General features: G+C 52.6%; 1 protein-coding gene across 2 annotated transcripts in view; it reads right to left on the reverse strand.

Annotated features, from left to right (window-relative positions):
- The window catches only part of LSP1 (lymphocyte specific protein 1), a 51,825-nt gene that overhangs the window by 28,628 nt on the left and 7,244 nt on the right, over window positions 1–15,953 (reverse strand). The window contains exon 1 of one of the 2 annotated variants that reach the window (XM_074842033.1): window positions 9,737–9,919. The exons of the other annotated variant lie outside the window; for it this stretch is intronic. Coding sequence (XP_074698134.1) covers window positions 9,737–9,795 — 59 coding nt within the window. The 5' untranslated portion in view covers window positions 9,796–9,919. Of the gene's footprint in view, window positions 1–9,736; window positions 9,920–15,953 lie in introns of those variants that run through there. 2 annotated transcript variants of the gene reach the window in all.

A 15,953-nucleotide genomic window follows, 5' to 3' on the forward strand; every position in this document is an offset into this window, starting at 1 on the left:
GCTACAGCGTGCTACGCTCCTGCATCCAGTTAGTGGGATTTTGCTGTGAGGTGAAAGGAAATTCCCCCCCTCACGCAAACATTAGAGGGACTGGAGAAAGGAGGGAGGGAGGGTAGAGAGACCACTTTGCTGCCCCAGCGGCCAGGAGCTGTGGCAAGGCTTGCTCTGACAAGACCCCATCACAGGGCCAGGTCGTTTCTCTTATGCGGTCCCTACACCTCTGCCAACAGCTTTTGGAGGTCTTAGTTCGGGGCAAAACACTCTTTGTGGAAGGGGCTTATCCCTTCTTGTGGAGGTGAGGAGCTCCTGCAGGTCTAAGGACAGGCTGAAAGCACCTCGGTTCAGCTTTGGCCGTGGAGTCATGGCTTGCCAAGTGTCTGGGATGCTCAGACTTCTGCTCGGACTGAGGCCGGCTCCCCGTTTCAGATCCAGCTCTTGACTTCACCTCCCTCCGGACCCCCAGCCAAGGGAGGGGTTTTATTTCCATTTGCCCCACAAAACACCTCCTCCTCCTATAGAGCAACGATACAGGCACCCACACCCTGGCTGCGCTGTTCCACATGGCCACAAACGCCCGCTCCAGACAAGGCAGCATTGCTGAAAAGGTCACGTTTCCTTTGGGCAATTCCTCACCGGCACTTGAGGAGATTATAATATTCGGGTGAGGGAAATTTCTGGCACCATATGAGCTGTGTTTAAGGGAAACGCTGCAGACTCGAGGAGTCTTTTGCATGGCCGACGGCTCAAAGGAAGCTTTGCTGGCCCAAACCCAACCTTCAGCACTAAAGCTAATTCCAGAAAGGAAAATTAAATGCCTCCTGGAGGCTTTGGGCTTTGCAGACCTGTGCCAGAAAAACCCAGGAACCATCTACCAGCACGTTGGACATTCCTGTCTCCTGAGCTCGACGGGGTATCGGGCCAGGACAGTGTTGACTTTGGTCGCTGCCTCTACCGGGTAGGCTGCCTCCGCAGAGCCAGGGTTCACGAGGGAAGAGGTTTTGGGAACAGGGTTTAGGAGGAGCCATGTGCAACCCCTGGCATGACAGCTGCTGCTTCCCAGGGGATATATTGCCCCATCAGCTGCAAAAGCAACAGCATCTACCACTGCTGAAGACATCACCCACAAGAGATGCAGCTGCATGAACTAGAGAAGAACTGGGAAGGGTAGCCCTGCATCCCCCGGCAGCCATCCCGCTGGCCTCTCTGTTGAGGTTAGGGGAAGGGAGATGCCAGAAACCTATGCAAGCGACCTTCCTCTTCCCACGTAATCCATTGCAGCCTCTGTTGCCCTGTCATGGCACCAAATACAGTATCAGTGCAGAGTATGGCCTGGGACTGTCAACCAGTTCATCCTGCTGCCGACCAGAGCTGCCAGGCTTTAGTTCATATTGCATTTGTCACCCATTTATAAAGGGCCCAGACATGACTGGCAGTGGTACGGAGATGTGCAGCTCACCCTGTCACATGAAATGGAAGAGGACACCCTCAAAAGGCTACAATGGAGCACCTCCCTCACCCACTTGACCTTCTACCAACAAATTAATCACTTATTAATCTCTTACGAATGGCATATAATGGATCTGTGTGACTGAGTGAAGTATACTGAAATACCCAGATAATGCCTCCGCTCATGTCATTCAGGACAACCGGTGTCAGACCACTGCAGATGTCATGGCTGAGGACCTTTGTGTGCAATGCACGGTTATGCTGCCATGGCTCAGTTTCTCTCCATTCCTGCAAATCACACACGTCCTGGCTCAAAGCAGCGTCCCAGGGGAGGCCTCACACCGTGGACACAAGCGTTAGGCATCAGAGTTCAACATCTCAGCCCTTTTCAAAGATCCCTCTAAGACCCAGGTTTACCTCCACCTATGAAGACACTTTCAGAAACCAGAAAGCCCAGGGAATTGTCCAAGGTCACCACAAAGCCAAGAAGACATAGGGAGTGGAGTGGAGGTCCACCTGGCATCCTGACCCCCTGATTAACACTCTGCCAAGAGGCTGCTGCTGAACACCAGTGACCACGGCTGTGCTCCCTGACACCAGGGGACACCGGCTGGCAAAGTAGCTATCGTACAGCCATCACCAAGTCAGACAACAAGAAACAGTTAAGCTTCTTGATGGACAGGTTTCCGTGTCTTAGGAGTAATGTTGCTTGATAGCAAAGATTACAGCTGGGTAATTACCCCATTGGATAAGGAAGGGGGTGTGGATAGCAGCACAATACAGGGAGACTGGGAAAAGAAATAAAATAAAAAATGATTATGTCACAGCCTGGAGTTTATTTCAGCCTAGTCTCGGGGGAGATGGTTATCCCAGCTCTGAAAGATCAGCTTGTCAGTCAAAGACAGCCAGAGATGCTGCACAAGCCTCTCCCTCCCATACATTCATGTAATTCCTCAGCTGCATTGCTCCGTTCAGAGTCCAGGCTACAGAGTTTGAACAAGAAGGGGGGTGAGGAAAAAAATGCGTATATACGCTTCACCCTCAGCCTTTTTCTCATACCAAGTTTCCCCACCCCACCCGTAGCTGTGCAGTCTCAGCCACGTCTCCCTGGTTCTCCTATAAATCATGACTCGCCTCCAAGATACGAGCAGCAGGATAGAGAGGCTTCACACCCAGGGGCAGCCACAGAGACTGTCCCCGCCGACCCGCTGGAGCCAAGGGGTGTGGAAAGGCACCACGCACGGGGCGATAAGGACACACCAAGGCATCTGAACAGAATACGATACGGCCCAAACTTTCATCAAGCAGAAATGGAAGAAAAATCACATGCAGCATGGTGGAGACTTATCTCCCCTAAAAATAAAAGCAACTCTTCTTTTTTTAAATGAATCTTGGGTTTTCTCCACAAAAGTACATCCTATTTCTGCTCCAAGAAGGATATGAAGATGTGCAGCCATGCATCCACACATGTCAGGTATAAAACTCTGCCTGGTTTACCCTTCATTAAATTCCCTGCAAAGATTGACCTGTCACTGTGGTGTGATGGGCAGGGGAAGCCCTGAGCTCGTAATTTACCACTTCCACAAGCAAAATGAGAGGCATTTGAGAAAGCTTGTGGTGAACGGCAGGAGCAGACCTCGGAGGAGGGGTACAGGCAGGGCTCATCCTTCGTCATAAGCCTCATCTGTCCCCTCGCAGCATGACAGCTCCAGAAAGGCACAAGGGATGGTCCGTGCTTCCAGACGCCGGGGGTGATGCACAGCCCACTCGTAGAGGCACAAAGCAGCGGATGGAAACCACCACTTCTTTTTATTATTATTGGTTTTAATCATGGCAGACAGAATCCCAACGAATCCCTTACAAGATGATGGATTGCACCCCCAGGACCGTGGGTCCTTAGCACACAGATAGGCTGGTGTGGTAATGTATTAACATCACCGGTCAGGAATTTGGCGGGGTGGAGGAAAGGGCTGGAGTTCGAGCCCTCCCAGCGCTCCACGGTATTCAGTAGGTGTGAGAAATTGGTGCTGTGTACAACCTTGAACCGTGGACCTTTCTCACGGTCTCTCCATCTCAGCCCTACGGTTCAAGAAATCAGTTTTTTCTAAAGAGCAGGAAGTCTGGGCTCTGTTTTTGCAAGGCAGAAGCACGCCAGAGAGAAAATAGACTTGTCAGAGACGTTCGGACTGCCTTACCCAGATTTTGTGTTTTATTTTCCCCCTCTCTCAGAGGGCAGCAAGCCTCCCTGCCTTGTCTACAGTCAGCCAGCATCCTTCTTGATACACTCATGCTGGAAAACAAGTCTGAGCCTAGAGAGGCGAGCAACAGCCTTACCCCTGCTTCAAGCTGGGATTAAGAGTGAGATTTGTACCAGGCGTGCTGCTTTTTATAGACCGCTGGCTTGGCCACGGGGACATGGTCCCCCCAACCCCTGCAGTCCCCAGCAGCAGGGGGGAGTTTGCTACCCGAGCACGGGCAGGAGGCAGCAGGGAGGCCGTGGGAATGTGCTGCTCCACTCCCTGGGAGAGCTGAGGCTCTCCTCGTTTATGGCCATCACTGATGAGTTGTGCTGCAACAGGAATCGGGAGTCAGCAGCAAGCCCACGGTCCCTGCTGCGCTAAAGCAGTGTGTCTTCATGAGAAAAACCAGTCTTTGCCCCAAAATACTGATTGCAACCCCTGTGGTTAAGGCCATGGCCACACCCCGGCCTCTTGGCGTGGGACAGAGGCACTTGACAGCCCCAGTTGCCCTCTGCTGCTCTGCCCACCACAGAACTGAGGGATGGTGCTGCTGGTGGTCGGTGCCCACCTCAGTGTTCTCCATTGGAAGAGTTAAGTCTTACAAATGGTGGGAGGAGGTAAAAAAAATGTCTGGAAGCTGAAAACTTGTTCTTACACACCATCCCAGCTTCAAAGCCTCAGACCTCAGCATCCCCATCTAGTGCCCTGTCCAGCTGAACCACACACATACAAATGGTGGTCCCTCCCCACCACACCAGAGGATGCAGATAACCTGTGGCTGCAGCCCCAAGGAGCTCAGAGGCTCACTACAGCTTCCCAAAATTTCCATGGGCTCAAGCTCAGGCCCTAAATATCCAGTTGCTTGAGAGCAGGTAGAAGTCTGAGACAAGCAGAGCTAAAAGCAAACAACATCAGCTGACTTCTGGGAAAAGTCAATGGTAGGTGGACTGCTTCTGAAGAAACAAGCCCCAGGGTGGGGAAAATCTGGAAAGGGATCCACAGGGTACTCAGAGGGGACGAATGAGCCGCTGCAGCTGGAGAGAGAAGGATGAGCTGCCCTCCTTGGAGTGAAAGCAGAGGGCGGGCATCCCACGAGGCACCCAGGGAGGGGGCACCTGCCATGCACTGGCTTGGCCCTTACCCCAACCCTGCCCCATAACTCAGCTGGGCTGCAAAGCCCCAGGTCCCTCCTGGCTTGCAAAATACAGTGATGTTGCTCTGCAAGCAGCTGGCACCATCAAAGTCACACTGGGGTGTGGAAAGTCCCCGGGCATGCCCCACCAGCATCCAGGTGATCAGTCTGGCCCAAAGGGCTCTCCCAGCCGCTCCTCCCCGCCAGCAGCGTCTGGTCACCTCTCCCTTGCCATCCATCCTCCACTCGTGGGGTTTGCAAACGTGCCCATCAGCTCTGCCCTGGCCCCAGCGATGGGATGCAGAGGGATAAAAAAGAGGTCACTAATAAAAACATCAAAATAGGGAGGGCTTGGGAACAGGAGCACTGTGGTGGGTAAGTCCTGCAGGGACCATAGGCTCCTTGTGAAAGGTTGAGGCAGCGTTGCAAAGTATGAATTGCACCGATGAAGGCCCTGCGTCCCGCACTGTCCTCATGCCAGCACCCCTCCCTCCTCTCCCCACGTAGCAGCTCCGTTACTGGCTCATTTCTGCATGTTCATTTCCCCCATCTCCCCCTAAAGAGCTGCCCCACTTCTTCACAGCAAGCTTTCCTCACTCCCTGTACCTATCCACAAACCAGGGAGGTGGAGTAAAGAGATGCTGCAACAGCCCCTGGAGGCAGTAGCTACCTCCCAGGCAAGAAACCAGACCATGTCCTGGCATCAGCCACCCCATAAAAAAATGTCCCCTTTCAAAGCACCATCCAGCCCTCCCAGGCGCTTAAAACTCCTTGTTCCCAGCTCAGCGCTTGGGAGGTCAAGACAGAAATACTGGAGTAGCATCTTCCCTGCTGAGACACATCCTGGCAAGCTCCAGGAAACATCGCATGCAGGTGGAAAGGAAGGCACCCTGCAGAGGTGGGCAAAGCCCCCGGATCCCCATCAAACTAAATATTACACTCATGACATACACCAAAATTCAAGGAGTTTGGGGAATTTTAAAGCTACCCCTAATGCTGTGGGACTCCAAGCATCGCCAGCAGCACATTGCAGGGAGTAAGAAGGGGCCACGCAGACACCTTGTGAGCACCAGGAGCACAAGTGCTGGCATTGGCTGGAGGTGGAAAGCATCTCATCCTGTGTGGTGGGCCAAAACACAGGGGTGTGCAAGCATGATTTCAGATCTCACGGTTTGGCTTCCCATGTTAATGACTCCACGGAAGATAAAGAGGCAAAAGGTCCTATCCTACAGAGGAAATAATTAGGTTTATCGCCCAATCTGATTTTCTGACTCATTTTCTTCCTCTGAGCTTTTTCATCCTCAAGATTCAGTCCCCTTTCCCCACAGTATTATTGCACTTCAGACTCTATGGCGTTGCAAGGACATGTAATTATAGACACTCGTTTATTTGTTGCCTGTGCAGCAGCCATGCTTTGGAGCCCCTGTTCTGGGCCAGGTCCCCCGTTGTGCTAGGAAGCATACAAGCAGCGTGCAAGAAAACTGTCCTTTCCTTCCCAAGAACGGATCACAGCTGACTTCTTAATGACACCCAAGATTCACCCACATGCTGGAAAAAAACCAAACCAGCTGAGACGAGAGCGGTAGTGCCTCTAACGCACATCCATCGGTACGCACGCTTCACCCCTTGGCTGCACACCCCAGGCAGGCACCAAGAGCCCAGCTACGGGGATGTGGCTGCAGCGAGCCACCGCCACACTTCGTGGGAGCAGCGTCGACCACGAGGCCTGATAATCCAGTTTCGAGGAGTGGCACAGCTGATTTACAGAGAGGCTGATTTGTAGGTTAATTAAACAGCCATATTCTTTTGTGAAACACTCAGAGGCTCGATAAATAGAGGGAGTGTAAAATTCCAGCAGGAGCAGATAACGAACTGAATGAATCGACATGACAGGCGCTGGATTGCTATCTTATTTATAGGAATTCATTAGAAGGGTAGGGAAAAATAGACCGTGATAACAAGATAAAGCGGCTCATGTTTGGAGAGGACTTTAAAAAAATACAAAGTCTTGCGGACGTGTGAGCTTTGTAGCATCGCTGTTAATGTGCTACAAAGGGAGAAATCTTTCTCCAGGGATATCCTGATAGAGAGACTGCCTCACGAGGGGAGTGCCTGGGCACGAGGGGCAAAGGAAGGGAGGTAGATAACCCTGCAATTGTCCATTCTTCCCCACATCTTTCCCGTGCTCAGTGGTCCCAAGGCATAACCCTGGGCTCTTTTCAGCCTCCAACCTTTCAGAGGTAAATGGCACGCTCCTGCCTGCATCTTCTGCAAAGCTAATGAGGAACAAGGACACTAATTTTTCCAGCCCACTTCCAGGCTGGGAAGAGGTGAAGGATGTTTCCCAGAGTGCTGACTCAGCGCTTCAGCCTACCATGCCTCCGATGGGGCCCACTGCTCTCAAGCACTACCACCCACCCCAAAGCATGGTGGGCTCTAGACCTGCCAGCAGTCGGTGGAAAAGCCATTTCATGGAAATTTGGCTCCTGGGATTGATGTTCAGGTGATGGCAGCCAGGCACTCCTGCTCCACACACGGGAATGGGCCACTCTGTTTGAAATGCTGTCATTTTGTCTCAAGCACAAGGCTGGATGCTTAAGTATTGGGACTCAGCTCTTCAGCCCAAAATCCACAAGACTAACACTGGTTTCAGCTCAGGATCCCTTAACCCAGCCATACGACAGCCTGGCAAGCAGCTCCCCGGGCTGGGCAATGCTCAGAGAAGGTAATTCCCTGGTTATCCCTGCTGATGCTCTGAAGCAGGAGCGGCCAGGTAAATCTTGGCATCACACCAAAATCCCCAGTGCTTGCAAATATGGCTCCAAGCAGCCGTTTTCCCTCTTGTGCTCCAGGTCACCACTTCATTTGGGCACGCCAGAAGAGCCTAGGACCTACGCAGTGTAACCACTCTGCTTGCGGTCACCTTGGCACTGATACAAGCAGAGCATGACAATCTTGACAGCAATATATCTTCAAGCCAGGAGCCTCACGCCATTCACCGACCGAAGGAGCTTGTGCCCGCACCCGAGGTGGCGGGGCTTGCAGAGCCAGCCCCATGGCCAGGCTTAGCAGGGGAACTGCTTTGAGAGAAAACACAACTGCAAAACAAGCTGTGTTCTGTATGGAGCAGATCCTGCCTATTTTCTTGTTGACTCCTGTGAGCATTAGTGGGGTTATCTGGGTGTAAATCATGCATGAAATCTCTCACACATCTTCACACCCCACCTCCCTCCTCATCTGTAAGCAGCACTGGAAAATACAGCCACAAAGCCAAACCTCAGCCAGATTAAGCGTAATAACCCCACTCAGGACAAACGTCATCCCAGAGCTCCTCTGGTAAAAGCCCCTATGAGTCTCTGGGGCACCAGAAGTCCCTTATCCACAGCAGGAGGAACTTGGCTACACCATTAAGGACAGGAAAACACCCCTGGCTTGGGTTGTGCCGAGGACAGCTCTTCGGACACCCCTTTTCTGTGTATGAGGCACATGTGCTTCCCCCTGCTCCCCCCCATCTGCCACCCTGCAAAATAAGTTGCCGCCTAGCTATGAGCAGGTGATTCCCACCCCAGTTCATTTGCCTGGCCCTCCTCAGTACCAGCTGGTCCCAGATCCGAGCCCGTCCCTGCCTGCTGCACACCCACACGGTGGCTTCTAGACCTCGCGAGCGCCCGACCAAGCCCTGTTCTGAAACAGGGACGTGTAACCGAGATCCCAGTCCCTCTGGGAAAGAGCACAACAGGCCAAAGAGGAGATGAACAGAGAGGAGTCAGCTCCTCCTGCCTGCTTCCCATCCCATGGGCCCATGCAAACAGTGGGGGCTTTTCTGCCGACTCCCCTGGGTCCAGAACGGGCCCTGGGAGAAGGAGGGAGGGACTCAATGGCTGTAGGACCCAGTTTCCCTTCCAAAGCAAGAAACTCATTTTAGAGGAGAGGTTTAGAGGCTGCATTACCAGTCAGGGAAATCCCAAATTGACTGGAAAATGCCTGTCGAAATAACCCCTACCTTGACACCTTCCACCTCCCAGCTGGAGACCAGCAGGCACCGTCGAGCACAAGGGAGCCAAGAGGTGCCCAAGACACGGGGTTCCACCTCCCACCCATCCAGCTGCTCAACTAAATATAAAGAGGTGAGGAGTGCCTCTCTTCTGCTCGCTCAGAGCCATCAGCATGGCACAACACCATCAGCCAGAGGAGGATCCCAGAGACCCACAGAGGATAGCAGCATTTCCAGCCCCCCGGGAAGAGCGGAGTGACCGCATGGAAGGGAATCCCAGCGCCAGCAGACAATGTAGCCGTCCTCCCCGGCTCAGCCCCGGCTGACAAACGGGAATAAACCCAACTGAACCGTCCACCTCCCTGCCCTGGCAATCATACTCAGAGAAAGGTTCAAAGCACTTATTGCGATTAATTAAATCAAAAGAGCAATGTCAGTTTGCAGCCGTGGGAGGATCTGGCCCTTTACAGATCTCTGAATTGAAAATGCACATCACAGCATGCACAACGTACATTTCCTACAGGAAAAAAAAAAAAAAAAAAAAAAGAAAAATCCTTTTTCTAGGCAGAAGCCTTCAGCGCTCAGGGGACACAAAAAGCCACATACTGAGACATCTCTTGCAGAGCCGGGGGCGGGGGGAATCAGCCGGCTCAGGTGAGTGTCACAGTACAGTTGTGCTCAGTTATTTCAGTTGTGTGCTCCTGGAAAAGCCATCAGCAAGTTCAAATCTGCTTTTCTCATATTGCTTTTGGGGAGGAGGTGGGGGGGGGGGGGGGGGGGGGTATCTATTTTCCTTCCTTCCAACGCATCGCGTCGGCTGGAGAACCGGGGCGAGGAAGGCATTCGGCTGCTTTAAAGGGGCACGAAGCGGGTCGGCCCCGCACACCTTTCCCTTCCTCCCCCCGCGGGCAGGTGGGCTCTCACCTGATGAGGTTCTGCAGGCCCTGCTTGCTGGAGTTCCTCCTCAGGATCGCGCTGGTCATGGTGGCCACGGCTGAGCTGCGGGCAGGGTCCCGCTGCCGCCCCCTCCCCTCGCGGCGCCGCAGGCAGCTGCCCGCCCGCCTGCCCGCCCGGCGCTGCGCGCTCCCGCGGCCCCCTCTCCGCCTTCAGGAAGTTCTGCAGCTGGTTTCCTTTTGTTTCTGCTAGCCCCCCCTCTGCTCCACACCCCCGGCTTGTCTCCTCCACCTCTACCTCCTCCTCCTCCCCCCCCCCGCCCCGTGGAAGTGTCACGGGAGGGTCTCTCGGAGCGCAGCACAAAGCCCGGCGCTCCCCACTCCCGGCGAGGGGGGCTTCTCCCTCGCCCTCCTCCTCTTTAACTCTCTTCTCTCCCTCCTTCATCATCTCCAGCCCCCTCCTCCTTCCCTTATTCAGACCCTCCCCCCCCTCCTTTTTTTTTTTTTTTTTTTTTTTTTTCCACCTTTACCACTGCTCTCCTGATTACACAAAGCAACTTGGGAGCAGAAATCCAGGTTGGCGACTTGCGCTCGGAGGGCTGTAAATCACTGCTGGTCCATTCACAGCAGAAGTCCTCCACGAAAGGCTCACCTCCAAACGGTCCCTGAGCGCCCGGAGGTGCACCAAGAGCCAGATTAATGCGAGAGGGGCTTTGTGCTGGGAAACCAGAGAAAAACGTTCTCCTGGAACGGAGATAGCGACTGGATTTTGGGGGAAGCCACTGGGCTGCAGCCCTGGGCAGACAAGCAGCACACAGCCTGCTTCTGCTCTCAAACTTCCCCCTCACTTGCTCAAGCGACTGACTCCCCTGTGCCTCAGTTTCCCCAGCCACCAAATTGGGCAAGTGCAAAAAAATCTGGCTTGCCTCCATGAAACACTAATATTTCGGGAGATTAAAGAAGTGCGTGAGCGTTTGATAAACAACTAACAACATTGCCACCTGCTAAAACAAAATGCCTGTCTGCCATACATTCAGATGATTGCTTTTCATGCTACCTTGTCGTTGGAGCAGTCTTGGGAAAAAAAAAAAAAACAGGTTTTTTTTTCCCTAACCTGCATCTCCTGGTCCACGCGTGCATTTCTGGGGGAAGAGATCGTCTGCTATACCAAACCAACAGGTGCCTGGACTTGTACCCAGCAAGTTCCAGCCCTACCTTATACTTGCATGTCATGGTGCTCATGGCATGACCTGCCTATATGCCCTGTGGTAAATGGGAATATTCCTCTGGTTGTCTCCGAGATAGGAGCAGTTGTGATGGGACCACCCTGCTTAGACCCTCACACCTTCCTTCTGCTCTCAGTCCCTCTCATCTCATTTACACATTTCCTTTCAGTCACTTCTACAGAAGTGTCTTTGCCACCTAGTAAGCTGAAATGGGAAAGTTGCCCATGAAATACACCCAGAAATCTCAATAAAAAGGACCTGCATCAAAGCCAGATCAGAAGGAAGTGCCTGTCCTCCTTCCCACTGTCTCTTTATTTCAAAACAGCTTATTTTTTTTCTGCAGGTATTTATTAATCATCCCCTGAGCGATCAGGAACAACAAAACGCACTAAGCACAGACACCAATGCTGGCCTCACTCTGTGGGCTGCTCAGATGCTGTCACACCGCATTTTTTCTTTCTAAATTTGGTGTGAAGATGCAAGAGATCCACCACAAAAGGTCTCTGTTGCTGAAAAAGAACCTGTCCCAGCTCTGCAAGTACTTACAGGAGTAATTAGGTTTAAGCATGTGAACGTTCCCATTGACTTCACCACAATCGCCCTGAGTTGAAATGAAGTATGAACCTACAGGGTTTTCCTTTTGGAGAGAATCGGCCCAAACCTGCCAGTGACTCCCATGGTCCGAGCCAGCCACGGGTGCAAGCTGGAGGCGCCCTGGCAGGCAGAGACAGAGTTAGCAGCCATGGGCCAGCAAAAACTGGAGGCTGAATGAAATCACAGCAGCACTCTTATTTCAGGCAGAGATGCCGGGCGATCCGCAGGGAGCTGAGGAGGGGCAAGGAGGAATGCAGCCGCTGTCACCAGGAGAAGGCAGGAGCTTGCTGGGTGTGGGGAGGGGAAGAGGTGATGGCACGCCACTACCTACCAGAGCCAAGCTCCTCCCTGTAAATGGGCAGAGAGAGAAGCTGTTGATTCCCCCAGCAAGAAAGCCTTGCTTCCACACCCGGGTTTGTCTTCTGGAGGATGCCAGCATGAGCTCCTCATCTTGCAAGCACTTGGCAGACTTCCACCCCAAGCCCAGGACTGACTGCTTCTTGGAGATGGGGACCTTCAATGAACAGGGCTGGCAAAACGAAATGCTTGGGTGATGAAATCCAGGACCAGAGAGAGATCATGACATTACCCCTTACTGGTCTAAGGTGCTAAAATCATTTGACAGCACCAGAAGAGCAGCAGTGAGGAAAGGGGTCCCTACATAGCAACAGGCAGCAGGCTGAGCTCTGCAGTGCTCCTGCGGAGAGAAATTCCCAGTACTGAACTCCACCTGGAAAATCCTCCTCCCTTCACAAGGTGGCTGTGCTACTTGACCTCTGGGGAAGGTTTCCTGCCCTTCCGCCTGGTTTTCATCTTTGAGAAAGACATCAGTTGCAAGAAAACTCATCCTTCCTCCACCATCAGCAGGGTCCTGCAGGACCACAGGGAGAAGAAGGCAGAGCACGACCCTCTTTCTAAACTCATAGCTGGCAAGAAGGGAGGGAACTGTGCACTTGGGCGGAGTCACTATCCCCGTCTTGGTGGGGCAGGGAGCATTTAAACCCACTATTCAAAAGCACAAAGGCTGGGCCTAAGGGACCAGGGAGAAAGAGCGGCGTGGAAGAAATCCCACACCATCGCCCTGCAGAACAGAGGCGCCTGCTGTCCCCTCTCCCTCCTCGCTCGCTGCCGAGCCCAGGTGCATCAGTCTGAGTCATACCATGTATCCAAGAACAGTAAGGTCAGCATCAGTCCCACAGCTGCTCGTATCCTTTCACAGAAACAAACCTCCTGGTCCCACCAGGAAGCGGGTAGGAGTACAGCGGACACAGGAAGAAAAACAAAGAATTAATTCATCTGTTATTTTTTGGCACAGTTTAAGCTAGGAGAACCACCATAAATCTCAGCAGCAAAGCTGCAGCCCCGTACAGGAGTAGGGATGCCTGGAGCACCCAGCAACACGCTTCAGGGCACCGGAGAGCTTCCCAGAGCTCTCCCCAGCAGCAGGGGAAGCAGAGAAGGTGAGAGGCCAGGAGGGAGTGAGTCCGTCTCCATCGCTGCAGGAAAGAGGGCGGGAGTCCCAGAGAGATAGGGCTGCACCAGTTCCCGTTAATTACACAATCACTCTGCTATGTAGGACTAGTTGCAAAATCAGTTGGAGGCTAACACATGGTCTAGGAAAAAAAGAAACAAAAAGACTCTAGTCCTGCTAGCAAATACATGCAGCCCAAGCAATTTTCTCCAGTATTGCTGGGATGCAAAGCACTGTCAGCATAAGCCCCAATGTACAGCTCCTTCGAGGGCCAGTCCTTTCTAGGTGCCATCAAGCTGCCAGAATGTTTTCCAGAGGTCCATGCCTGCATCCCACCCAGAGAAGATGTCCTCACAGGAACAGCCTCACCTCTTCAGCAAGGACTGAGCAGCCCTGTCTCAGCCAGAGACCCTGCACTTCTACCAGCAGCCCCCCTAGGACGATGGAGCAGATGGGGTCTTTCTGTTTTGCCTTTTAAGTGATGCATCCTTCCCTCTCCCATCCCAAACCTCTCTCCCTATCCTGCCACCTCCCCAACTTCTCTTCACCATGCACATGCAACCCCTGCTTTGAAACCAGCCTGGCAGACACCAGCACTTCTTGCCCAGCCCCCTGGGAGCCCCAGTTCAGTGAAAGGGATAAATCAGCTGTGTAGATGGTATGGTTTACACATTAGCCTGATGGGTAGAGTTTGCCCATCTCACCTTCGTCCCTAATTCCCAGTGTAACTCAGTCTAGTTTATTATGCCAGCACTCATTTTGGGCAGGCAAATACAGAGGCCAAAACAGGCAGCCAGGGATAATCCCAAGGAAACAGGGTGTCTAGCAGCCAAAAGCAGCACGTTGTCTCCTTCACACCAGAACAGCTCTTTACAAGCTCCAGAAGTGCTGTCAGGAGGGCAGGGCATCTCATCTGCACCATTAGCTCAGGGTGCAGGGGAAGGAGTCCAGTCCCAATGACGCTCCCCGGCAAGCCTTCCTCTGCCCTGGCCACGAATCAGGAGGGGACGTTCCCAAGCCAACGCGTGACCCCATGGATATTCAGGGAGGGGTGCTGTGGGTGGGAGCTATCTTGGCTCAGAGCTTTTGCCTGGCCCACGTGCTCAGAGGAGCGCCATGAAGAACGTGTATAATTGTGAGCTAGGTCCAAAGAGTCACCACTGTGTCATACTAAGTCTGAAGTACTTGGCTTCAGATCAGTGATGACTTTCATTTCTGCCTCTTTGGATGTCACGGGAAGAGAGGGAGAGGAAGCCAGGCCTAGAAGGAGCATCCCTCTTCCTCTACCTCTCCACTCCCCCTCACCCTCACACAGAATGACCTTCCCTGCAGGGCACTTCACAGGTACATCCATAAACCTAAAATCCGAAGAGTTTGCTTCATCTGCCAGTGAGAGGGGAAGATGCAAGCTTACAAGCCCTGTAAGAGAAGTTGCTTTTGTTCCAAGGGTGATACAATGAGGACAAAGGATGAGGGGACCGAGAGAGAAGGAACCAAAAGGAACATCTGAAAGCTGGATTTAAAATAGGGGGAGGAGGGAAGCAAAGAGAGGTGATGTAAGCATTAACCAGGCAACCCAGCATGATCAAAGGAGATCAGAGCCCCTGTTGTGCTAGGTGCTGTGCAAACAGGGGGAGATCCCACGTGAGCTGCTGTAGTGAGCTGTAAAACCCATCCGGGTTTTACAGACCAGGGCCAAGGCCAAGTGACTCGGCCAAGCGCTGGAGGAGTACAGCAGGTTCAGCACATCGAGCCAGCATGGTTCCTGCAGCCTACACCAATCTATATGTTAGGTTAAATCAACAAAGCCATTGGGAAAGAGACAGGAAGACAAAACAATGGCTGCAGATAAGACACTCCCAGCCCACGCAGGAGGGTCATTACAGGACAAGAGAAGAACTATTGGAGATAGGCTCCATCTCCTTGGGATGCCTCTCCACCAAAGGGCCCAGAAGCAGGACAAAGGACTCCAGCCAGGATGAATAAGCTGTAGGCAATTGCTGCCAAGAGGTTGTCCCTCCACCAGCAGACACTATGGGAAATGTCTAAAAAGGGCCTTCTTACAGCATCACATTGCCTTGTCACTAGTCTTTGCTCACCAAGGTTTGGAAAGCTGTTGAATGAATTTGAACTTTGAATGTCCGCTTAAAATAAGTGGAGTGGCCTCTGCTTTGGCTAGGTGGAGTAGATGGACACTGGGCAGCTGAAGACACCTTCAGACATCTCCTATGTTTGGCATAAGAGGGGCGCAACCTGTAGTAGAGGCACCACCATCTTTCACCAAGCGGCATCTGTGTGATGTGTTTAAGCATCACCCAAAGACAAGCAACATATTTTGTTGATAGGCTTGTAGGATAGTACCACTGTGCGAGTACAGCCCAGGCCATGCTGCTCAGCTGACCAGCACAGCACAGCTTTCAAGAAGTGAAATACAACTTCTGCCCAATATAAACTTATTGGCTCACCTGCAGAAGCTCTGATGTAGTACCACATTGTGTAACACAAGCAGTTTTAGCAGCCATTAATCCCTGCCTCACACTTCTGGGCTGGTTACTCCAGCTGGGATCAGGGTAGACTAATGGATAAGAAGGAACCCCCAAGCATCACCTGACAGTTCCTGCTTCCAAGCTATACCCTCACTTCAAGCTGCACCTTGTCCTGGGGAAAGGCATCTAGTCTCAGCTTGCCATTATCCACCCATGCCTCCCTCACCGAGCTGGGCGAAAGATGGGAGCTGTTATGAAAGGGCAGACAAAAGTATCATCTATCCAAAAAGCCTGAAGACCAACATGTGCCTCCGTCAAGGGGGAGGATAGTCATTAATGCTCCAAAGTGAGGCCCAACGAAATGTTAAGATGAGCCTTTCCGCACAAGGGGCAGCTAAGGCTGTATGCGGGAAGATGGCAACTGGAGTGGAGAAGCAGCAGAAGAGACAAATGCCACCCCGAGGAAGGAGA

The sequence above is a fragment of the Strix aluco genome, chromosome 16, assembly GCF_031877795.1.
Source record: "Strix aluco isolate bStrAlu1 chromosome 16, bStrAlu1.hap1, whole genome shotgun sequence".
NCBI classification, from domain to species: Eukaryota; Metazoa; Chordata; class Aves; order Strigiformes; family Strigidae; genus Strix; species Strix aluco.